General features: G+C 41.3%; 1 protein-coding gene across 5 annotated transcripts in view; it reads right to left on the reverse strand.

The window, feature by feature from the left end:
• Positions 1–342: 342 nt before the first annotated feature.
• ROCK2 (Rho associated coiled-coil containing protein kinase 2) overlaps positions 343–25,463 on the reverse strand; it is a 156,696-nt gene continuing 131,575 nt past the window's right edge. For 2 of the 5 annotated variants that reach the window (XM_054022705.1, XM_054022709.1), the window contains 7 exons: positions 24,314–24,384; positions 23,177–23,265; positions 21,749–21,827; positions 21,229–21,490; positions 20,252–20,465; positions 5,747–5,846; positions 343–3,880 (listed from right to left, as the gene is read on the reverse strand). In XM_054022705.1, coding sequence (XP_053878680.1) covers positions 5,759–5,846; positions 20,252–20,465; positions 21,229–21,490; positions 21,749–21,827; positions 23,177–23,265; positions 24,314–24,384 — 803 coding nt within the window. In that variant the 3' untranslated portion in view covers positions 343–3,880; positions 5,747–5,758. Of the gene's footprint in view, positions 3,881–5,746; positions 5,847–8,027; positions 8,098–20,251; positions 20,466–21,228; positions 21,491–21,748; positions 21,828–23,176; positions 23,266–24,313; positions 24,385–25,463 lie in introns of those variants that run through there. The other 3 variants (XM_054022706.1, XM_054022707.1, XM_054022708.1) reach the window with 3 other exon arrangements.

The following is a 25,463-nucleotide window of genomic DNA, read 5'->3' on the forward strand; positions in this document are numbered from 1 at the left end:
CAAGCTTCAGTTTGGGCTAGCCCTACGAGAAATTACCAGGGTTATAAATGGGTTTGCGCACCCTGCACAGACTGCCGTGACTTCGCTCTTCTGGGACCTGAACTAGCTAGATTAACATTAGCGCGGGTATGTCGGCTGGAGCTGCAGTCAGACCCTGTGATTACAGTACAGACATACCCTCAGTGCGACTGGGCTTTAATTTCAGAGACTATCCAGGTTCTTTTATTCCCAGCGATGTTCTTGAGAGCCTGATGTAGGAGTTCACCAGAAAGAATTTAAACAATGGCAAAACAAACTTTCCAATCCAATATTGTGAACAAATATAACCCTCCATAGCTCTCCTTTACATTATGCCAATGGCGGTAGCCTTTATTAAATTAATAAGCACCTGCTGTATGTTGTGTCTTAATCACTTAATCTTGTTTATAGAGAAATGCTTTTAAAAGAAAAGTCAAGTTTGCAATGACGGTCAGAATTAGTAGAACAAACAACATGGTCTTGGCAAGTATTTCCGAAACTGACTAAAGGATGAGCTTTCCCAATTCTGAATAAAACAGACCCAACATGGGCTATGGGGAAGTGTGATTGTGAACAGAATGTAATCAGATCCATAGGTTAAGGTAACGTTTTGTACAAAGCAAGCTTCCAAAGGAAAAGGAAGCTGATATGCAGGTATGTCTACAGTGATTGTAATTAAAATCTTTATAATTTTTCATTCCAGATTACATTTTTAGCAGGCATCCTAGTTTTCCATGATAAAAAAACAAAAGTCTCCAATAACCACCCCCCCAATCTACTTATTTTTTTTGCCATTAAAATAAAACGCTGAACTTTAGTTTCCCTAGCCACAATACATCTGGGTAGCAGTTGAACACAATGTTTTATTGATATACAGTAGAACCCTGTTTATCCAAACCTCCACTACCCAACTGTCTGTATTAACCAAACCACCAGCCGCCCGATGTTGTCAGCCCCTGGCAGTTCCTTTAATTCAGAGAGCTGGATAATGAAGGCTTAGATAAATGGAGTTCACTCTGTTTTTGTTTTTTCACAAAATGTAAAAACTAAAGAGTCTCTGTAAAAATGCAAATGCCATGTTTTTCCGTGGCAAACAGATTTCTAGGATCCCTGATAATTAGTGTTATTCCTTAGTACAGGGAATAATTAGGGAGTTCCACAGTAACATTAGTTACTTGCAAGGGCAAAACTAAGTACAATTTACTGTCTATGTAACAAGCAACTATTGTGTACTGTACATACCAACACACACACACACACATACACATCTCAAAGATGAGGCTGATAATCACAGTATATTCTCTCTTTGGAGGATGGATATTTCACAAATGATTTTTAAGGTTAAACTTGGTTATAAAAATGCTAGCTCTCAGAGGCCATATTATCCCCTCCCCTATAAAAAGCCACAGGAAGGAACTTCTTATGAGGAAATCCCCAGGATGATTTCTTTGTGGAGATTCCCTGTAACATGATGCTTGGAGTGTGGTGTTGTTCCTTCCACAGAAAAGCTACCCCAAACTTGGCAGATCCATAGGGATTCTTGGGAGGTTAGGGCCATCCATGTGGAGACACTGCAGTGGCTCTGGCCCCAAGCAGCTCCTGGGCCTTGCTTACCATATTGTCATGGGAGCTGTGCTGCCAGGGACCTCCTTCTGGCCTTAGTTAGATTTTTTTACACTTTCCCCTTAAATGACAGATTTCATTTTTACACGATCATAACAATTGCTGTCTTTTATATATAAATATTTCAATTAATTACCAGCTTTGTCAACATCAGGAACTATTTTACCTTACTCAGATAGTTTATTTTTTTATATATATATATATATATTCTCCAATTCAGAATAGGATAGAACTTCCCACAATGTAACAAAATCTTTTATATAAAATATTTATGCTTTCAGTGAATGGAAACAGTTTTATTGTATACATTTTTAAAATTTTGTTTTGTTTTCAAATATGCATTACCTAAAATATGCTTTATTTCAGTAAATCACAACAAGCAGGGAAAGGATACACAGCTTTTACTGTGCATTGGGCTAATACTTTAACTAAAATGATATACACATTTTAGTTTTAAGTTTAAGAATGCACAAACATTTTAGGTTGAGAATGCATAAATATAAAACTGAGTGCAGACTGGGTAAGTTACATTTTATTACCACTAATACAATGTAACTATATTCATTTTCAATACTCCTGTGGTCCTAAATCCACTCTTCAGGATAGTGTTATACAAGTCATGGTCCTATCCTTTGAACATCTCAACACTGTTCCCAAAGAAAAGATCAAGTGAAATGTCTTCCTTCCTTGAAATGTTAGATCATATTTTTAATTATCACACTACCACACAATATATAAATATATATATATAAAAAAAGAGACCAAGTAGGAGGCTACATTTTTTTTTTTTACTGTCAATATGTTTAACATAGCATCCTGTAGTTGTATAAAACATGCATTTTCTGGGATAATTATGAACACAGCATGAACGAGCCCACATAAATTATATTTTTGTACAAGTCCAAGTAAAAAAAAAAAAAAAAAATCAGATTAAGTGCCTCTGAGGCCCTTTATTCCCAGCTATAAGTTCTCAAAACACACTACTGAAATATTTTTCTATGCCTACAGCTATGTGCTAGAGAACTGGATTCAAAAATTTAAAATACATCTACAGTCTGTTTAGTTTTCTTTAAAGATTGTGACAGTCCTTGGATATTGTACTGTGAAAATGTAAAAATAGTCACAGACTTTTTTTCCCCAGAAATAAAAACACATCTAGGAGAGTACGCAAAACAAGGCAAAATGAAATTTCATAGCACTTAATAAGGGTAATATAAAGTCAATGACTAATATTGAGGTTTGTAAAAAGGACTGGATGAAAAGTTACATGTACACATGAAAGTTATATTAGTTTCAATACTATCAGTTATTGTTTCTGTAACCAATACTCCCTCCCACCCCAAAACCAATCAATATACATTCAAAATAGGCTGACATTGATATAATTGTGTGTAAAAATAGTGCACTATTTTTTCTGCCACAAAGCAAATTTGTATCCTAAGAGCTGGTAAACATTCTTTTTTCCTTAAATACAGAGAATGGGCATAGACCTTGAAAAAATTAAATTAAGGCATTCAGATAGGTAAAATAGGACTGCCCATTATGAAATAATTGAAATGAGTATGTACTTCAAACGTCTCATTATACTAGCTGCTCAACAATGACATGCAGCTTTTGATAAACATGTATGAATGATATTAACTTCAACATTATGGCTTTACACAAGTGCATAGTTGCAATTGCAGTAAGTAATGGTATCTGATTAATATGCATAAAAAAATAAAGTGGAAAGTTTTTAAAACCCTTTTGCAGTATTACAGTACAATATATATACACAGTATAATGGTCACTTCTTAAAGATGCAGTCTATACCACTGTGGTGGATCTTTCCCGCCTACTTTTCTGGCAAACATGCTGGTGGCATCTCTCTATCAAAGTTGAAAGATGAATTTCTTCAGTTTTAATTTTCACTCTTCTCAATTCTTTTGTGAAATGTAGTGTGTGTGTCTTGCCAAGATAAACTTTTTTGGAACAAGACTCTAAAAGGTTACCTAAAGTATCCTTATACTATTACCAACAGTCCTCATTTGATCAGTTACCCCAAGGGATTATAAAAAAGCCCTCAGAGATTAGTAATTTATATTGCAGCAAAAAATTGTAAACCTCTGATATATATAGCACAGTCTTTCAGGAAAATATATATATTTTAATAAATTTGGGGATATCATGTTTCAGTCTTGTTTTAATGGGAAGAATATTATCACCTTGAATAGTGACTGCATTCACAGAAGGCAGTTAGCTGAAAAAGAAGAAAGGTTTGGTCAGTAAATGCAATGCACGTCCCTCTGCTGAAAAGAGAAATTTGCTCCTAATTTTTATTTTAAATATGCACTTCTGCACACTTGCAACAAATGCTACTTATTTGCACTAAATAGCATTATGTGATTTAAAAACCCTGTATCCTATGCATCACAATTTCAAACTTATTCTGAGATTAAGACAATTACATTTTACTGATACTAATAATTCAGTTAGTTAAGCATTCTCCTGAGGGAATTCTGCGCCAAAAAATACAAATTCTGTGCAAAATATTTTAAAATTCTGCAAATGTTATTTGTCAATAAAGAATTGTGGATGCTCCAGCACGGTAGCAGAGAGCACAGGCTACTGGCTGCATGGAAGTGGGAGGTTGCCCTGCAGCTCCCCTCCCCCGCCAGGACACATACTCAGCAGTGAGACTGCACCTGGCCATGACACAGCACATGGGCCGGACCTGCTCCAGAAACACCTTGGAGCCCTGCCCCACCACGCCTGGCACACTAGGTGTGGGCAGATAGGCTCAGACCAGCAGGATCCAAGTGTGGAGGGGCTTAGTGTGGGGGGATCCAAGTCTGGGGTTGAGAGGATTCTATGTGGGGCAATCTGGGTGAGGGTGGCTCAATGGTGGGGTCCAGGTACAATCTGAATACACGGGCTCATTGGGGAGAGGGGCTCTGAGTGCAGGGACAATGGGACCATGCAGGAGGGGACCAAGTGAAGGTAGCTGGGGCTCAGCCGGGGGGTCTGGGTATAGAGGGCTCATCAGGGGCTCCAGGTGTTGAGGGAGTGGAGCTTGGGGGTGGGGGTCTGGATGGCTCATCGGGATGGTCCAGGTGCATAAGAGTGGGGCTCATTTGGGTGGAGTTTCAAGTGTGTAAGGCTCAGCAGGGAGTGGTCTGGGTTCAGGGATGGGTCTGGATGCGGGGGGATAGGACTTGGTGGGGGAGTCCAGGTGTGTGTGTGTGGGGGAGGATGTGAGGTTCAGAAGGGGGCCTGGGTATGGGTGGGAGGGGGAGGGGGAGTCCAGACACATGGGGGTTGGGTGGATGGGAGAGCAGCTCCGCATACAGTGACCCCTCCCCCCATGGTTAAGAAGCAATGGGGGCAGGAAACAGGGCAGAGGGATGTGTGGGGCCGGGGGGAGGTTTGCAAACTAATTAGATCATTTTCAGTTAAGCTAGTTTTACTTAATTATAAATAGAACTGGTTTATATTTACAATAGCATTCAAGGAATTCAGCTCACTGCATTAGCAATGCAATTTTACTTAGAATTTTTTCAAGTGCGTTGTTAGAAACCCAAAAAGCACAACACTACAGAGCAAAGCCAAGTCATAAATCTGTATTTCATAGCACTAGTAGAAAATGCACAATGCAAAGCTCTTGTTTCAAGTCTGCTAGCCATAGACAAGTCACTTTACACTTTAAAAAGGCATTTTTACTGCAAACTGACATATCTTCAGTGTGTCAAATAAAGATTAAAATGTGACAATTTTATTTCTACATCTCAAAAATGGTTTGTTTATAGAGGTTAGCAGTACTACCACTCCTATAAGTATATTCTCTGATGGTAGCAGTTATCTCTTTTTCCACTCAACTGGGGCAGATAGACATGAATTCTGAACAGAAAACTCTAATTAAACTCACGTATGTAAAACGCAAATACACATTTTTAGTTAAAGTGACTCCTCTGAAAATTGATTTTTTTCCATCTCAATGAAATCTCATTTTTGAATGCATAATATTAAAAATGAGATCACTCATACTTTTTCTACTTTGAAAAACAAAACCCAACTAGCATGCTCTATTCAAAAGGCAAACAATGCATTCCTCACTACTTTGATTTACCCTTTTACATCTTCAGAAATCAAAAACATCGTCATCACCATCAATATCATCAACATCATCAAATGACCAATCCCAGTCTTTAAATGCCAAATCAAGCAATCTGCAATAGGAGGTTTTGATGTTTAAAATGGACTACTCTTTATTAAAATATTCCGAAGTCCAATGTTATTAAAATTATCACTATCTATTACAATACTGCCTTGTATACACAGACTTTTTTTTAACATTTCATGACATGTGGCATAACAGAAAGTGGGTTATAAATGAGGATTAATCTTTAGACAAGAGTTTTCATTTCTTTATACATAGTCCATGGCCATGGTGTGTGTGTGTGTGTGTGTGTGTGTGTGTGTGTGTGTGTGTGTGTGTGTGTGTGTGTGTGTGTGTGTGTGTGTGTGTGTGTGTGTGTGTGTGTGTGTGTGTGTGTGTGAGAGAGAGAGAGAGAGAGACTGTGTGTGTGTATATAAATCTATTTTAATAAACTAGATCAATTTAGTGCTCATGTAGATCAGTATATTTTATACACTGGAAATTTGACATGTAAATCACTAAATGTAATGTAGATTCCATTTAATTAATTCATATAACTCTTTCAGATTAAAGTCAGGAACCCTTATTTTTGTAACATCTCATAAACTTGTTTAAAAAAAAACCAACAACTCTAAAGCTTCATAAGGGCTAACTGCTGCCATCTTGTCTTGATGTTGCAGTTCTTGACTGAGCTGCAATTTTATGCTCACCTGCCAAACCTTCCATGAAACAATATGTGTGCCACTAAAGAACTGATATTTTATGCAAGTCAAGTTTAATTAATACTAAAGCACTAAAGGGGTTGGTCTGTCTGGATTTCAAACAAATTAATGTAGATTTTACCATCCAGCATTTAGGACTTCATCGAAAGCCCAGTAAAGTCAATAGGGGTCTTTCCATTGACTTCAATGGATATTATATCAGGCCTTTAAAAATGACAAAGCAAGGATGGAGGAAAAGTACTGACCTAAATAAGTGCATAAATGAACCCCCTCTGGCATAGTGTTTAAAATAAAGCATGTATTTATTATAATTAGTTTACATGTATTAAATATGATGCGTTTTGAGTTTTGTTTTTAATTTCTTTAACTTTCAAAAAATGATGAATCACTGATGTTTTGATATTTATTTATTTTATGAGCTGTAAGTGCTGTCATTCCTGATATACTTGTAGCAGATATTAGATATCAAAAAAAGAAAGTAAGTTGTCATTCATGTGGGGAAGCTAAGGTTAATCTTCCTTGCCATGATTCAGTGCCTCAATGAAACTGATAAGCAGAAACTACACATAGAGTATGTGGAAACTGGTTTGCCTTCTTTTAAATTATTAAAAAGAACAGCTGTGAGAAACTTAAAGAAACTATCAAGACATTCAAGTCTTATGAGGGAAGAATCCTCATTCTTAATGAAGTATACAAAAGAAAAATAGACATACCATATTGCAAACCCCTGCAGTAAGAACCTTTACAGAAACGCAAGTCAAACACAAACTGGCCATAGCATTCACGCTAATTCACAAAAAATGTGTTGACTATTTGATAAACACACCGAAAAAAAAATCTTAATTGATTTGACAAAGAAGCTCGCAATAGTAAGATGGATGTGATGATCTCTCAGGCCTTTTCCATCTATAACTCCTATGATTTTACAACATAATTCAATACTAAATACATTAACAAAAAGCCATAATCTGGACAGTGCAGTTGCAGGAATAAAATGTGTAAAAGAAAAAAAGATACGCAGAATACCGGTACATTTTTTTGTCGTTACTCTGAAATACTTCAGATTTCCCACAGTATATTTAATTACGATATCCTGGCCAAATTCATCCCTGGTGCAGCTCTGCTGAAGTCAGAGTTGCATCAGGGATTAATTTGATCAATTATGCAGTTACCTTAGGTGAAAACAGTACCGGACTTAACTTTTTAAAAAAAAAAAACACATCTGTATTAGGATACAGAAACAGAGTATAGGGTTATGAAGGAGACAGATTTAAAACAGCAATACACAAGCAATGTATAAAATCCAAAAATGACAAACATATTTAACATATGTGCCTGTTGTCATTCAGAGAATACATATACTTATATTAATTTGTTTTTTTTTCAAAAACTAGATTACCAAATATGATTGATTGATATATATAAATATATAACTTTCAAAATACTGTCATTTACAGATTTTAAGTGAGTTCTCATGGTTAGTATGGTCAGCATGCTCACAGGATGAGACACAGATACCTATTACTTACTGTTGCTATGGCAAAATATACAGTATAGAAAAAAAATCAGTGAAGAATGATTCGAAGGACAGGGCCAGAGCTAAAAAAAATTAGTAATAAAATGTAGAAGTAAATATTATTACATGTACTATGTTACATGAACATTTTGTTAAAAAAAATCATGACAATGAAAGTAGACTGTTACACACAACGTGAAAACCTTAACTGAAAATTGATGTTGACAAGTCAGAGTCTATGGTTTGTTTCTTCAGAGGTCAGTAATACAGCCTGGAAAAAAAAATGGTTACCTATCTTTCGTAACTGTTGTTCTTCGAGAGGTATTGCTCATGTCAATTCCAAGTAGGTGCGTGCGCTTCGCATGCATGATCCTAGCGGTACCAGTCGGGTTGACTGTGGAGCCAGCTGGAGTGGTGCCCTTATGCCAGTGAATATAGGTCCTTGCTGACCCGCTGCCTCTTCAGTTCTTTCTTGCCAGATACTCTGACAGAGGAGAGGCGGGTGGGTCTTGGAATGGACGTGAGCAACACATCTCGAAGAACAACAGTTACGAAAGGTAGATAACTGCTTTTTCTTTTTCGAATGATTGCTCACGTCAATTACAAGTAGGTGACTCCCAAGTAGTACCCCAGAGGAGGGGTCAAAGTTCACCAAGCTGTCGATTGTAGCATGGCTCTACCAAATGCAGCATCACTCTAGCCTGCTGAGTGATGGTGTAGTGCAACATAAAAGTGTGAACAGACAACCACATCTCTGCCCTGCAGATGTCCTGAATGGAGACCTGCACCAGGAATGCTGCAGATGAAGCCTGTGCTCTTGTGGAGCGTGCTGTCAATGCTGGGGCCGGAATCTTTGCTAGGTCATAGCACGTTCTGATGCAGACCATGATAAAAGAAGAGATTCTCTGAGAGGAAACAGGGAGACCCTTCATTCTTTCGGCAATAGCGATGAAGAGCTGCTGTATTGTTGACCACAAATAGAAGGAAACGTCTGTGGGACAGGATTATGGATACATGGAAGTATGTGTCCTTCAAGTCAAGAATGGTTACCAGTCCCCTGGATCCAGAGAGGGAATGATGGAAGCCAAGGAGACCATGCGAAACTTCAGCTTCTTCATTAATCTGTTGAGGTTTCACAGGTTGAGAATAGGCCGGAGCCAACCCTTGGCCTTGGGGATTAGGAAGTAATGGGAATAGAATCCCATGCCCCCGAACTCCATAGGTACCTCTTCTGCTGCCACGAGTTGTAGGCGTGTTTGCACCCCCTGCACTAGAGTTTGCTTGTGAGAAGGGTCCAGAAGAGGGACGGGGAAGGTGGGTGGGAGGATACAGAATTGGAGAGAATATCCCAATACTACCATGCTCATCTGATGTTATTTGGACCCAAGCATGGTAGAAATGGGATAGACGGTTTACAAAAGGAGGGGAAGGATCCGGGATATGGACTGGTGCGATGTCCCTGGGCGCACCTTCAGAATTTTTTCTTAGGAGCCGGCGACTGTCTCTCCAAGCCATGGCCCTGGCTAGAGGGTGACTGAAGAGGCCTTCTCCTATTATTCCTACCCCGTCTCCTGTTATAGTCTTGCCTCAGCTGAGAGGGGTAGAAGCAAGGGGGGGGGCTGAGGCTTGAAATGCTTTCTTTGCGGGGCCGGCGTATGAAGCCCCCAAGGACTTTAAGGTTGCTCTAGAGTCCTTGAAACTATGGAGCCTAGAGTCTGTCTGCTCAGCGAAGAGACCCGCACCATCGAAGGGCAGGTCCTGGATAGTCTGTTGGACCTCCTGGGAGAGGCCCGAGACTTGTAGCCACAAGCTGTACCACATGACAATGGCCGTGGACATTGTACAGGTGGCTGAGTCCGCTGAGTCTAATGCAGCCTGCAAGGAAGTCCTTGCAATGGTCTTGCTTTCCTTCAGGACTGCCCGAAAGTCGGAGCGGGAGTCAGATGGAAGTAGCTCCTTAAAAGTTGGACAGGGAATTCCAAGAGTTAAAACGGTAGAAACTAACTGCCTGCTGACTGGCGATTCGAAGCTGGAGCCCCCCAGTAGAACAGACCTTACAGCCAAAGAGGTCCAGCTTCTTTGCCTCTTTAGACTTTGGACTGGGGCCCTGGTGACCCTGCCTTTCTTTGGCATTGGCCGCATGCCCGACCAGCATGCCCAGCTGAGGGTGGGTGAAAAGGTATTCGAACCCCTTAAAGGGTACAAAGTACTTCCTTTCCACCCCTTTAGCTGCGGGAAAAATAGAAGCAGGAGTGTGCCAGAGGGACTTGGTAGTATTGTGGATGGTCTTGATCAACGGCAAGGCCATGTTGGAAGGACCTTCTGGCATCAGAATATCCACCATAGGGTCCATTTCTTCTGACACCTCCATTTGCAGGCCCAGATTTTGGGCTACTCTTCTGAGCAGCTCCTGGTGGGCTCTATTGTCCAAAGCCGGTAAGGAGGCAGATGAGCTTGCTACTGCCTTGTCTGGGGAGGAGGATGAAGAAGCCCTCATAGGCACAGGGTCCTCCTGACCTTCCAACTCACGGAGGTCCTCCCGTGCAGGAGCTTCCTGTGCAGTGGCAGATGCGGTGCCGGATGCGAATTCGGTGCTGGGTCCAGTGCCAGCCCAGATGCTGGGCTCGGAACCCCTTGGAGGTTCCCTCACCATGGAGGCAGATGGAGGTCCCCATCTGTCCGATGCCATTGAAAGGGACCTGGGCCTTGGCCCCTGAGCTTGATGATACGCCCGTGGGGTTCAAAATGGCCACTGAGCAGGTGCCTGCCACTATGGTGGCCAGGGCATCATTGGAAGTTGCTGTGTCTTGTTATGCCTGGAGTGACGAGACCGGTGCTGGCTGCATCTGGAAATGTCTGACTCCAGCTCCAACTCCGAGGATGAGTCTGATCTCGGTCTCCACAGCAGTGTCGTGAGGGATGGTCCTGGTGATCGGTGCCAAGGCGAGGACAACTGGTGTTGTAGTATGGCTAGTTTGCCCTTGCATAGTCCAGCCCCCCTGCACCATGCTGGAGCTGCCGGTGCTGTCAGCTCTGCCAGCTCCGGGGAGTGCTCTCTCTGAGGTCCCTGGCAGTCTCAAATGTGTCAGGAGTGGACGGCATGTCCAACTCCCCAATTTGGCTCTCCCATCCTGGGGAGTCCAATGGGATTGGACTCAACAGTTCCCCCTGGGCAGCTGGAATCAATGGTACTGGCTGTCCCTGAGCAGGAAATGAGTGTCCCGATGTGGGACGCACTCCGCAGGCACCCTCGTGTTCCACTGCTCGGACTGTCAGCGAGCGCTCCTTTTCGGCTCTTCTCCGCTTCTTATGCGGCACTTGTGAGTGAGATCAGTGCTGAGAAGTCGGCAAACTTGTCTTTGGTGCCGGAGTTGGTGCTGCGGGTCTCTGGACCCAGAGTTCTTCACTGGCACCACAGCCTCGCTTACTGAGGCCGGTGTGCTCTATACTGAAACGCTGGGCTTGGATCCCAATGTGGTTGGAGCTGGCTGGGACAGAGAGCCGACTCCATAAGGAGGAGCTTAAGTCTAAAGCCTCTCTCCTTCTTAGTCTTTGGACAGATGCTCCTGCAGATCTTGCACTTGTCAGTCTGGTGGGCTTCCCTCAAGCACTTTAAGCATGAGTCATGAGGATCTCCCCTGAGCATAGGCTTCTGGCAAGACCGGCAGGGTTTGAAGCCTTGAGACCGAGGCATGCCCCAGTCCCCAGAGGGGAGTAAGAAAACTGAAAATTGATGTTTGAATTTACACTAAGTAGAACTATATACAATAAAAGAACAACTGTTCGCTAGGAGAAGAGCTTGCCCAAGGCAAGAGAACGAAGTAGCTCCAACGACTGTCACTGGTGGTAAGAAGGAACTGAAGAGGTGGCGGGTCGGCAGAGACCTATATTCACCGCCATAAGGGCGCCACTCCAGGGGGCTCCACAGCCAACCCGACGGGTACCGCTAGGGGAAAACTTTCCGATGATTGTGCATGCAGTGCACACACACCTACTTGGAATTGACGTGAGCAAGAACCTGCAAAAGAATATTAACTAGACTGCAATTAATGTGCACATCAGTGCATCCTGCTTTGCTCCTGAACAGTCAGAAGACAGCACTGGCAGGATTCATGATTCAATCAGATTACAAACTTCTGCTTCCTGATTGCTTCAGGGTGATTTTTTTTTTTTTTTAATTTCTAACTTTGTCTACCATTTAGAATGTAAATTTAAATACCATGGAATTTATTTCATGACTATGATAGAAAGCTTTCTAGATATTCTGAAAGTATGCTAGAATGTAAGGAAGTCTTCCTGGGGTGAACATCAAGATTTATTGCCCCTCAAGTTATATATTGTTTTAAGTTTCACCTGTGTCAATATTTACTTCTCACGTTAATAAAGCTTGATGTTCACTTCCACATAGTCAATATCAGTTTAATAAAAGATTCCCACCTTGTGCCAAAGCTATAAAAGGGGGTGGAACAGGACAAAGGGAGGCCAGTCTTAAGAAAACCCCTGGTTACCACCTGAGATGGCTGCTGGAACTAACAAGGACTGTACCAGAGGAAAGGATTGGGCCCAGTTTAGGAAGGAGTCTAGTCTGTGAAAGAAGCTTATTGGAACATCTCTGAGGGGGAGATATTACCTGTAATCAGTTTCTTAATGTATTAGGCTTAGACTTGCGTGTTTTTGCTTTATTTTGCTTGGTAACTTACTTTGTTCTGTCTGTTATTACTTGGAACCTCTTAAATCCTACTTTTTATACTTAATAAAATCACTTTTGTTTATTAGTAAACCCAGAATAAGTGATTAATGCCTGGGGGAGAAAACAGCTGTGCATATCTCTCCATCAGTGTTATAGAAGGGCAGACAATTTATGAGTTTACCATGTATAAGCTTTATACAGAGTAAAATGGATTTACTTGGGGTTTGGATCCCATTGGGAGCTATGTGTCTGGGTGCTGGAGTCAGGTAACCTGCAGAGCTGTTTTCACCTAAAGCCTGCAGCTTTAGGGGTGTGGCCCAGACCCTGGGTCTGTGTTGCAGAAGGCTAGCATGTCTGGCTCAAAAGGCAGGGTTCTGGAAGTTCCAAACTGGCAGGGAAAACAGGCTCAGAGGTAATTTCAGTACACCAGGTGACAATCCCACGGGGATATCTGTGACCAAACCCATCACAACTATGATCACTGATTGGCAGTGGCAACTGGCCCGTGGTATTGTGCATCATGGAGAACATTACCCCTCACAACTGAACAATTTCTCTTGATGAAGTTTGAGCAGACATCAATCAACTTGCTGATCCTCTCCTCTGACAGACTAAAAAAAATCAGTTGTCTAGATAAAGTTAGAGCCCTCGTCTCCTGATTATAACCCGAAGACTAAGAGAAGTAAGCTATTCATTCATCTAGATAAATTTTCAAGTACATTTTCTTCTGTCTTAAGATAACAGAATCCACTATCAAGACCTTTGAAAAAAAACTTAGGGGAAGAGAAATGAAAATCTGATGGGAAGAGATGAGAATTAAAAATGGTCTCTAACAGCAAATCTCAGGAATTTCCAGTGGAGATTAGTTATGGGAATATGAAAGACTGAATCTTAAGGGCCTAGGCAAGGACATACTCATGCATCCTGGAGATGAAAGAATGGCTGCAAAGATGGTATTGATCGGAGGACGTTGGCTTCCTCAACAATGGGATGCCATTCAGGAAGGAGGACTATTGGTAAGAGATGTAGTCCACCTGACCAAGAAGAGGAGCATCTTTGGACACTGACTTGCCAACCTATGAGGAAGGCTTTAAAATAGGTTCAAAGGGGGCAGATGAAAAAAGCCCACAGGTCAGTATATTAAAAAAAATGACCTTCATAGAGGGCTAGATGCTAGGGGGATAGGAGAGGGAAAATGGACAATTACAATAGTTTCAAGAAGCAATAAGGGATACACAAATGCAAGGAGTATGGGGAATAAACAGGAAGAACTGGAAGAATTAGTACATAAGCTATATTAAGACTTAACTGTTATCACTGAGATTTGGTGGTATGGAGAGTTATATCTTATTCAGGAAGAAGAAGCGGGGGGAAAAGGGAAGAGGTGTTGCTGTGTACATCAAAAATGTATACACTTGTTCTGGACTTGTTTATGGACCTACTGGGGGTCCATAAAACCTTTTTGTGGTTGACATAAATTACCCGAGAAAATAGCAGATGGTAGAGGAATTGGGTTGCTAACTGGATTTCCTTGTATTATCTGTCTGTAAGAAGCTGGTCATCAAGCTATGGGAAGACCATTTCTTCTCATCCAAGCTCCCACCACTCAAAAGACCTTCATAAGGATCCTGGGTGCCATAGCTAGTCTCAATAGAAGGATTCTGAATTGTTAATGGTTATGACCAAGGAGAAACCTTCTGTGAGCTGGGTGAATGTCTATATGAAAGTATACATCTTTCAAGTCTAGAGCCACGAACCACGTGGCCTTGTCCAGAGAGGGAATTACTGATACCAATATGACCATGCAAAATTTTAATTTTCATATAAATACATTTAGTCACCATAGGTTGAGAATCAATCTCCATCCCCCTTTCTTTTTGGGGACTAAGAAGTAAGGGGAATAGAATGCTTTCCCTCGATGTTGAGGTGGAACTCTTTCTATGGCTCCCCAGTGGAGAAATGAGTCCACTTCTTGACACAGAATTTGCTCACGAGATTTGTCCCTGAAAAGGACCCATAAAAGGGTTTTATGGGTTGGGGTTGACAGAAGCTCAATCAAATAGCCACAGTGAATGATTTCCAGCGCTCGTTTGTCTGTTGTTAAAGCTCTCCAGTTGTGGGTCTCCAAAAAAACCTGAGGGGCAATGGATCTTGACAGTCCCGTCACAAGAAATTCTTCGTCCGCAGGTTAGCGTGAAGTATGGCAATGGATGTTGCAGGAGCTGTGTACTTAGGCCTTTGTACCCTCTGTTGTTTGAGTGGTGGTTCCTGGAAGCACTGGTGGTAAAATGGTTAAAGAGGTAGTCTTGCTCTGTACTCCTGCTTATGATGCTTTCTCTTAAAGGCAGGGGTATAGATACTCAGAAAACAAAGCATTGTCTTTGAGTCCTTGAAAGAGTGAAGAGAAGCATCCCCTTTTCACAGAGTAATTTAACTGTATCAAAGGACAAATCTTGAATTGTATTCTGCACCTCTCCAGGAAAACCTGAGGATTGTAACCCAGAATTCCTCCTCATGGCAATGGCCATAACCTGCGCAGGATCTACTGCAGTCTGGAGAGAGGTTTTGGCCACTAGCTTGCCTTCATCAATTATGGACTGGAACTGAGGTCTATCTTCCTGAGAGAGCTTGTCCTTAAAATCCAACAACAAGCATGATTAATGAAGTTGTATTTAGTTAGAAGGGCCTGATAACTTGACATTCCAAATTGGAGAGATGGGGAAGAGAAGACTTTTCTCCTTAGGAGGCTGAGCTGTTTAACACCCTTGTCCAAGGATATAGTTTTGGAATGTTGCATTGGATCTTTCGGTAGCTGCTTGTACCCACCAGAGAGTTGGGCCATGTGCAAGAGAATAGAAACTCTTCCCCCTTACATGGAATGAAGTAGCATATCTCAGCTCTCTTTGCATTGGGAGCTCAAGAAGCGGGAGTGTGCCACACTGTTCTAGCTGTATTCACGATGGCCCCATTTATCGTGAAGGCCTCTCAACAGGGACTTGAGTGTTGCAAGATGTCCAGAAATCTATGTTAGGGCTCTTGAATCTCTTCAAGCTGTATCTGGAGCTCAGACACCACCCCTTGTAGGAACTCCTGATATTGCTTGTGGTCATCTGGCAGAGATGGTAAAGATGGGGTAACTGCTTCATTTGGGGAAGATCATGACATTGCTCCCAAATCATCAGAAATGTCAGATCCAGTTCAACTTCATCTTCCTCATACGCTGATGGGGCCAATTGGTGTTGGCCAGGAGATGGTAAGTAAGGCTCACGTGAGCCTTACTTACTGATCCCAGAAGCATAAAGTAGGCATCACAAGGGCCCCAATGACCCCAGCATAAGGAATCAAGTGGCTGAGGAAGACCCCATGGCACAAGGTGGCACCTGGGTCTTGGAAAATCATATCTGGTTGGAGAATGGAACCCCATTCTGAGGGCCAGTTTCTAAATGATAAGATTAGGGTCCTTCTGGAACTTCCGACTCAACGGATGAAAAAGTCTGATCCTGAACTACCAGTGTAACCAACGGTACCGGTGATTGGGTACTCAGGCTTGTGGGTGGCAGAGAAGAGCAGATTTGTATCCTTCTCTGGAGTAACTATGTCTCTGAATAAAGAGGGACACAAGGGGGGAGGGTGATGATAGGGGACAGCAAAAATGTCCTTTGGAAAGACATAGGTCTCCAACCACCCTAGGGTTTGGTGGGAGTTGGTGGACCTGTTGGATCTGATGCTTCCTGTCACATTGGAAGTTGGATCCCGCCACGGCCATGACTATACTGGTACAGGGTCTGATCTGGATGTCGAAGGGATGTCTGCCTTTCAGTTTACACATTGGAACCAATACCAGAACTGACGTATCTGTGCTCCTTTGCACCACTTCCTCCTGCTGAGGAGGTTTACTTGGGTCTAAATCTTCAGAACCCATGCACAAAGACTTTCCCAACTTTGAAGAATGCAGACAGAGAGGGATCTCTTGTCTTCAGGGAAGCTTTGGAAAAAGATTTGTTTCTATGCTTGTGAGACGCCCCTTGCTCTCATGAGAAGCCTTCTCCTTAGGCTTGGAAGTCTTAGCTTTGACTCCTGAGCTTATGCTCAGAGGAACACTTCTTGTTGACTGAGGCCAATGTACTTGGGAGGGAGGGAGGAGGCATGGTGTGTGTCTCCATGGCCCAGATCTGATTGGGGTCACATGGTCTTCTCCATCAGATATTTCAGCCTTATAGCTAAGTGCTATAAGTGCCGGGTATTCATGTTAAAGCTCACCCAGTGTTTAAGTAAATAGGCTACTTTTTAAGACGTTCTATAAGACGTTAGTGACTTCCTGGCATCTGTGTTCTACCATCACTATGCTGCTTAGCAGGGTCTTTTATTCTGAAAAGCACATTTATTGAAAACAGCTCTTTGTTATCTATGATGGCTATCAATTGATTAAAAAAAGGATGGGGAGTCCTGCTGCTCTTTATCAGAAACTTTTCTTTGTTCCCACAAAGAACTCTGCGAGCTTGGCTGAGTTCTGTGCTCTTTGAGTCAGAAGAATCTTTTATATTTACATCAGCCCTTGTGTTCTGGAGAGGGACAATAAAAAAGTACAGTCCCTATTGAGGAGTATGTTCTCTTGTTCTCTAGAAGGAACATTTCTGAAGTGTCAAGACTCCAAGTTTTTCAGCAATTAGATACTAGAGATGAAGAGACCATCCCTTTAAGTGGGACTCCTTTCTGAGGGCACTGAAGATGCAGGAGACTGGCTCTTGCAGTGCTATATCTGGGGGAGAGGGAACTGTGGTGGGAAACAGCTTGACAACTCCATTTATTCTGCACCGAGTGATATAAAGGGTAAGGGATATAGAAATTTATCCATGCAACTGTCCAATGGACGGGCTGACAGTGGGTGGGAAATGGACCAACTACCACCCTTGAATCCTAAAGATTCACTGCCCCCAAACTGTGGCAAAACTTTAGGGTGGTTGGGGGTGAGTGGGTAAATAATAGTACTCGTGCCTGGAAACACAGGATGAAAAGTAAGCTAAAGATTAATATCTTCTGTGTCCTGTATGAAGTTATGTAAGATTGACTCTGAGGGTTCTGAGGACAGGAATAGTCCCTGATGCCAATTTTTCCTCACATGTAGATGGACAATAGAGAAGGTAGAAGAAGCTTGTTTACTTAAACACTGGGTGAGCTTTAACAGGAATACCCGGCACTTGAACTTTACATGTTCAAAGGACTCTTGTAACAATATATACACATTACTTGTGCGCGCGCACACACGCACAGAACATTGTTAAGGTTGCAAAGTCAAGCACTCAAAAGTTAGGCAATTCCAGAATTAAGGTTGCCTTAATTCAGCCCTCTTGTGAATAGGCATTATTATAGGGACTTGAATTACACAAATACATGCTTTTTTCCCCACAGAACTCCTGCCTTATTCAGTGCACAGACAATGAATCAGTGTTGTGTAATGAATAAGGTTGTTGTCTGTCAGATCCTTACTTCATTTTTTGCAGAAGTTGGAATGTGTGTGGTGAATGAGGCAGACCACTCCAAGAAGAGAAAGGATGGTTTCTTGGTGAAGGCAGCTGAAGGCTGCCATGGGAAAAATGGATTCTATACTTGCCTCTGCCACAAAGTTCCTATGTGATGGCGGGCAAGTCACTTATACCAAACTTTTCACAGATGATCATTTATTGTGTGTTCCTCATTTTCTGGCTCCCCAACCTGAAACTTTGAGGTATGGTTTGAAGAAGTGCTGACATAGACACACTTACTTTAAAAGTTGCAATGTGTCTACTCTCCTAGATTTTTCAAAAAGCAAACTGAAAAAACACAAATTCCATCTGGTGGAATCACATTGACACCTACAAGGGTAATTAGCAGGGTTGGAACCTTTAGATCCACTGCACAGATCTCTGTCACTTGACCTAACAGAGTAACTGATAAGAGTATCAGAGGGGTAGCCGTGTTAGTCTGGATCTGTAAAAAGCGACAAAGAGTCCTGTGGCACCTTATAGACTAACAGACGTATTGGAGCATTAGCTTTCGTCTGACGAAGTGGGTATTCACCCACGAAAGCTAATGCTCCAATACGTCTGTTAGTCTATAAGGTGCCACAGGACTCTTTGTCGCTTGATAAGAGTAGTATGTTGTCATCCTCTAGAACTAGAGTAGAGGGCGGAGAGAGATTTTTGTCAGTAGGTTTTCACAGATATTTGTAGACAGCACAGGAATGGCGAGATTCTGGAATCTCTGATTCCATTCCCCATTGCCCCAATCTCCTTACCTAGCCAGTCCCAGTCTTTACAGCTCTGGATTGCTCAAGCCAGTTCCTGTCTCCTTACCCAGCCAGTCCTAAACTCACCCTCCAGACTCCATGTCAAAGTCCCAGTCTCCCCCTCCCCGCCATGACTCCCAGTCCCATCTCACCTCCCGTGGCTCACTGTCACTGTCTCATTGTCCAACCAGTCCCAGTCTCCCCTCCTACTGTGCACTGGCATCCCTGTCCCTACCTCTGTTTCCATTCTGGCTCCCAGTCTCCTTCTCTAGCCAGTCCCAGTCTTCCCCACCAGTCTGCCAGTTCGTTTCCAGCCCCAGCTATCCCCCAGCCTCTCCTTCCCACATAGTTCTTTGCCCCAATCTACTCCTTCTACTGTCCCACCTCTCCCCCTGAGGTCTGGCTCTTGTCCCCTCTGCATTCAAGTCAGACTGCTCCTCCTCTACACTGCCTAGTTTCTGGGTGCCTCCACAGAAGCAATGAGAACACAGAAGAACCACAATGGCCTATAGGAGCACCTGCAGGGAAAATCTTACTCAGCGTCTGCAGCCCTGAGATGCAGCATGTTCAGTGCACACAAAATCTTCAGAAAATTTAGATGCCAAACTCTAACAAGTCTCTACTGAGCATGTGCGAACTAAATTTTCAAAGGCTTGTAAATTTGCCAAATTTGGGTCCCCCCAGGACAGCAAAAAGCACATTCCTGACACAAAGGCAACCAACATTGACAGATTTAAATTCCCTGCTCCACAGCATGGAGGCACTATTAACTCTTAATGAAATACCTGTAAGAACTTTTTTAACGTGAGCAAAACAACATATTTTCCCCTAATCTCACTCTCTGAAACAGATGAACTATTTTTGCTTCAATGGTCCCAAGACACTTGGCATAGGAAATTTCAGCCCAAATGGTTAAAGTTTCACAAAGTTATAAGCAACTGAAAACAGGATCTTATAATGTGAAGCATCAAGCAACCTTACATGAGTGCTACCAGTTCTGCCTATTATATAACACGTACAGTAGATTTAATTCAGAGATAGGCTCATTTAAATAAGGAAATGAAACATGCTTCCTCACACAGCCTTCTTAATATTTTGTATACTGGAATTCACAAAAGATGACAGGATAGTCTCACATTTCATTAGCCATAGTATAAATACAAAAGGAAACAAACAAACAAAAGATATCTTTGTGAATTTCCCGTAACACTTATATAATACAATGTATCACAGTGGGAAACTGTTTAAAATTATCATTCTTTAATAGCAATTTTTGTGTTACCTTGGTTTGTTTGGAGGAAGCTGTCGGCTTGGCCGTCTCATAGACTGATTTGGCTGTACCTTCATGGAAGTTCTAGGAGAAGATCGAGCAAAGGGGTCAGGTGCTGGAGGCTTTTTTGGAATTTTTTTCACCAATCGGCTCACCCATTTCTGTTGATCCTCTGTAGAATTAGCTAACAGTAGTAGATTCTTTGCAGTTGAAATATCATAATATACTGTAAGAGAAATTTAAAAACAAAATCTCATTATTAATTTTTTTTACATGAGCTCACCTTAAAAACTAATGGCCAGATCCTTGGGTTCTCATAAATTGCAGAGAGTAGAAGTCAAGTGGTGCTATACAGTATAAAGCTGCCACTTGGGCTGCCATGATCACAATGCTACTTTGGGTATAGATTATACCACAGCACCTTTAACATTCCTGCCAAAGGAGCCTTTCCAATCTATCCACAGTCTGCACCCCCTTCTTATTTCTTCCATTTGGAGGATAAGGGGATGATTATTCTCCATGTTACTAAGGAAGCAGGTATACAGGGAAACAAACATATGCAGTTACTGCCATCTCATATGCCCATAAGAGACATTGAGCATAGAGAACTGTGGAACTCAGCCCAGAGGAAGCAACTTTTCTGAGTGTCATAATCTGTATTGCCACATACACTGACATCTCTGTCCCATACCGAAATGCAACACAATCCACTGTGTAAGTAGCCTTTTTGGGTAGCCCTTCCCTATGATGTTGACAGCACTGAAAGTATGTGGCATACATGTCCCTGTGCTGGCTGAATGTCACTGTACTCCAGTGAGCTGCTCTTCCCTAACAGAATCCTGATATGCACCCAAGGATCTGTCACTCCAGCAGTTGCTATCTTTTACCTTGAGCTCATCTGAGATCACATCATTATGACAAACCTGTATCTGAATTATTCCCTGTAGTTAATTGGCAACCATGCACTTATTCAATTATTCACTTCTTACCTTTGCAAGGTGCTATAATCTCTTCCTTTTTATCCATGTGATCTTTGTGACATTTGATATGGCAGCGGCGGCACTCTAGAGCAGGAGGGGGTTTAAACATGTGCCACAGTGGCTTCATACAAGCCTCACAGTTGGTTGGAAAATGATACAGAGTTGGTATAAATTCATGTCCCTTGTGGCAAATGTAATTTGATTTCTCCCCCATAGGCTCCACAGGAAATTCTGGTTCCTTCTTGCTTTCTCCTTCATTGGCATACAGAATCTAGAGTTAAAGCAAAATAACCACAAGATTCATACACAATGGGTGTAGGAAAAGGGCAATTATTTAGTTAGCAAAAATTCAGGAATACAAATTAGAGTAGGTTAGAATAGATTTTCTGACAATTTATATGATCTACTTTTCTCATTTGTACTTGTGTCTTCTTTAATAAAAAAAATATTTTTGAAGCATCTTGCATTTATTTGCATAAGGAATTTTACCAGTTTATTTTTCTAAAAACACTAATTTATAACTACATACCTGGAATATCCTAGGAATCTCTTTTGAATCTGCTCTGTATACATCTGTCTGTGTGACTGGCCGGACATGGAACAATTTGCTGTAGAAATAGATTTCAAAGAAATAAAATAAAGCAAAAAATAAATTTGATATTAGAGTTATATCTAATTATTATATGTACTGATTTTATACAATTAATTACAGAATTGTATTGTATCTTAGCTAATAAGGTACATCAATGTGATGTAAAGATTGCCAGCAAACAAAATTCTAAATCCACTTTATTCAACTCCTATTCCCAACTCTGCATATCAATCTCCAACCCTTAAACCACATAGCGACAAGAGCCAAATTAAATCTGAATAGCTGCATTCTGCACTTGTTAAGCAGAATGTTAGGAACCACTAAGAAAGGATTAGATAATAATGTCATATTGCCTTTGTATATATTGACGGTACACCCACACCTAGAATACCGCGCAATTCTGGTCACCCATCTCAAAAAAGATATATTAGAATGGGAAAAGGAAGAGAGAAGGACAACAAAAATTATTAGGGGTATGGAACAACTTCCATATGAGGAGAGATTAAAAAGACTGGGACTTTTCAGCTTGGAAAAGAGGTGATATGATAGAGGTCTAATAAAATCTTGACTGGCATGGAGAAAGTGAATAAGGAAGCGTTATTTACTCCTTCACATAACACAAGAACCAGGGGTCATGCAATGAAATTAATAGGCAGCAGGTTTAAAACAAACAAAAGGAGTATTTCTTCACATAATAGACAGTCAATCTGTGGAACTCATTGCCAGGGGAGGCGGTGAAGGCCAAAACTATAATGGGGTTCAAAAAAGAAACAGGTAAGTTCATGGCAGATCGGTCCATCAATGGCTATTAGCCAAGATGATCAAGGATGCAACCATATGCTCTGAGTGTTGCTTACTTCTGTTTGCCAGAAACTGGGAATGGATAACAGGGGATGGATCAATCAATGATTGCCTGTTCTCTTCATTCCTTATGAAGCATCTGGCATTGGCCATTGTTGGGCTAGATGGAACATTGATCTGACCCAGTATGGCCATTCTTATGTTTATGTACTGCACTTGCAACCCACAGCCGAGTGTGTGATACAGTTTCCCCACTCTGTGCCAATCTGCAGGGGATATGAGTTATTACAGCCCCCAGCTATAAAGTTTTGGCTCTTTAGTTCAAGCTATAGCTCCTCAAGCTCTTAGTTCTGGAGGTCTCTAGATCCCAGTGTGTCAGCCAAGAAGGTAGTCAGACATACAGTTTGAGGTCAGTCAGTGTAGTTTGAATAACATATGACAACAGTGTCACTATTAGCTCTCAAAAATATTTTCTAAAGTTGTTTTCTTTTCAAGCCATCTGCTAATGTTCACCTGAAAGTTAACAAAGTCATGTATACCACAATCTCCTGTAATAATACTTACTCAATATCTAACACCATGTAGGGGTTAGAATGTTCTTTATCTTGTTCGCTATCATAGAACAGAATCTTCTTACTGCTTACAATTACATACTGTTAAAAAAGATACACAGGTATTAACATAGTTCTTAAAATACAGGCTTTATCTCAAGTATTTATTTCTGTCAAGTCAAATACTTTCATAACATTATTTCATAATTTCATTATTAAATAGTCAATAATAGCATGGTAGTTTGGGTCTACAATTTGAGCACAAAGTCAGTCATACTTTACAGCACAATGACATAAAATTGTGATAATTTGGTAACAAACGACCTCTTTATTTTTAAACACCTATTTTAAAAAGATGAAAGGAATGGACCCCAACGGAACTGCTAACAGGATACAAAACCTTTGTTTTCTATGTTGCTAGCTTAATTTTGACTCAGATTGGTCCTGTACACAGTGAACAGGTGTCCCCTTCACAAAAATCACCACAGTTAGCACATTTGTTGGTAGTCTCAATAAAGGAGCCAAAGACTGAGTAGATAAGAGAAAACCTCCCACCCAAAAAGTTGTCCAGAATAGGCAGGTTGGTAGAGTAGGTAGAGAGAGCTGACACCACCATCACCTATGCTATACCTGTTCTGTGTTTAAAAAAAAAAAGACATCAAGGAAGCTTGAGATACACCACAGGCTGAAACACCATCAGTTCAGGGAAGACATCCAGTTCTTTATCTCCTACCTATCCTAGTGTGTTGTTGGGATCAGCACTTAGATGATGAGCAGTTGACTAAAGTTGAACCAAGGCAAAATGGAGGTGATGCCGGTAGGAAGAGGGAAACACCTGAACTCACCTCTTCCTCCCTTATCAAGGGCATCTGCCCTTGGATATGTCAGTTCATAGACTTAGGATCCTGTTCAGACTCCTCACTGCTAGATAACCAAACAGTAAGCCGCAGGTGCGTAAAAAATGTCTACTTCCATCTGTGCCCTGACCTAACAGACTCAGACTTATCAATAGTGATCTGTGTACGTACTATCTTCAAGACTGATTAAAGAACATATATGTAGGAAAGAAGTCACACGTCTTTAAAAAGATGCAACTAATATAAAATCCAGCAAATCTGTTAAATAGAGGTCAACGATTTAAATTTCTCACCTTTTTCACCCACCCAAATTTCTTAGTGTTATTTCGGACAGGTAGTGATAACCAACCCTCTAATCTCGATTCTGCAAATAAATATTAAAGTAAGTATTTAAACAACACACATTCATCTGAGACCACCATGCATATGAAATAGCCTTTTATTAGAAAGAATAAGGCAGACATACAAATACCATAACCTGATAAGCAAAATGCCTTGCAACATTTATCACAGCAGATTTTTCAAGGACAAAAAGCTGTATTGCACAGCCAATACTAGCAAATAATGCCACTCAAAAACTAGTAATTCAGACTAAGAAAAAATAGCCAACGTCTCACTATAAAATTATGCTATCACACAGATGTTCTCTTTAGTAAAAATAAGACAAAGACATTTATGATTTTAAATGCCTATAATTATTTAACTATCAGCCTCCAGCCACTAAAATTGCTTGTGTGAAGACATTAGTACAGAATACACAGCATTCAGTTTTAGAGGGAATAAAAACCTTCTAAATATGAATACACATAAGCAAACACATATTTTAAAGCTCGTATATTAAAGTTTGTATTTAATACATACTACATATATACTTTTATTATACAAATAGGGGGAGGGATAGCTCAGTGGTTTGAGCATTGGCCTGCTAAACCCAGGGTTGTGAGTTCAATCCTTGAGGGGGCCACTTAGGGATCTGGGGCAAAATCAGTACTTGGGCCTGCTAGTGAAGGCAGGGGGCTGGACTCGACTCAATGACCTTTCAAAAAGAAGAACAGGAGTACTTGTGGCACCTTAGAGACTAACAAATTTATTAGAGCATAAGCTTTCGTGGACTACAGCCCACTTCTTCGGATGCATATAGAATGGAACATATATTGAGGAGATATATATACACACATACAGAGAGCATAAACAGGTGGGAGTTGTCTTACCAACTCTGAGAGGCCAATTAATTAAGAGAAAAAAAACTTTTGAAGTGATAATCAAGATAGCCCAGTACAGACAGTTTGATAAGAAGTGTGAGAGTACTTACAAGGGGAGATAGAGTCAATGTTTGTAATGGCTCAGCCATTCCCAGTCCTTATTCAACCCGGAGTTGATTGTGTCTAGTTTGCATATCAATTCTAGCTCTGCAGTCTCTCTTTGGAGTCTGTTTTTGAAGTT

Source organism: Malaclemys terrapin, chromosome 3 (assembly GCF_027887155.1).
Source record: "Malaclemys terrapin pileata isolate rMalTer1 chromosome 3, rMalTer1.hap1, whole genome shotgun sequence".
NCBI lineage: Eukaryota > Metazoa > Chordata > Testudines > Emydidae > Malaclemys > Malaclemys terrapin.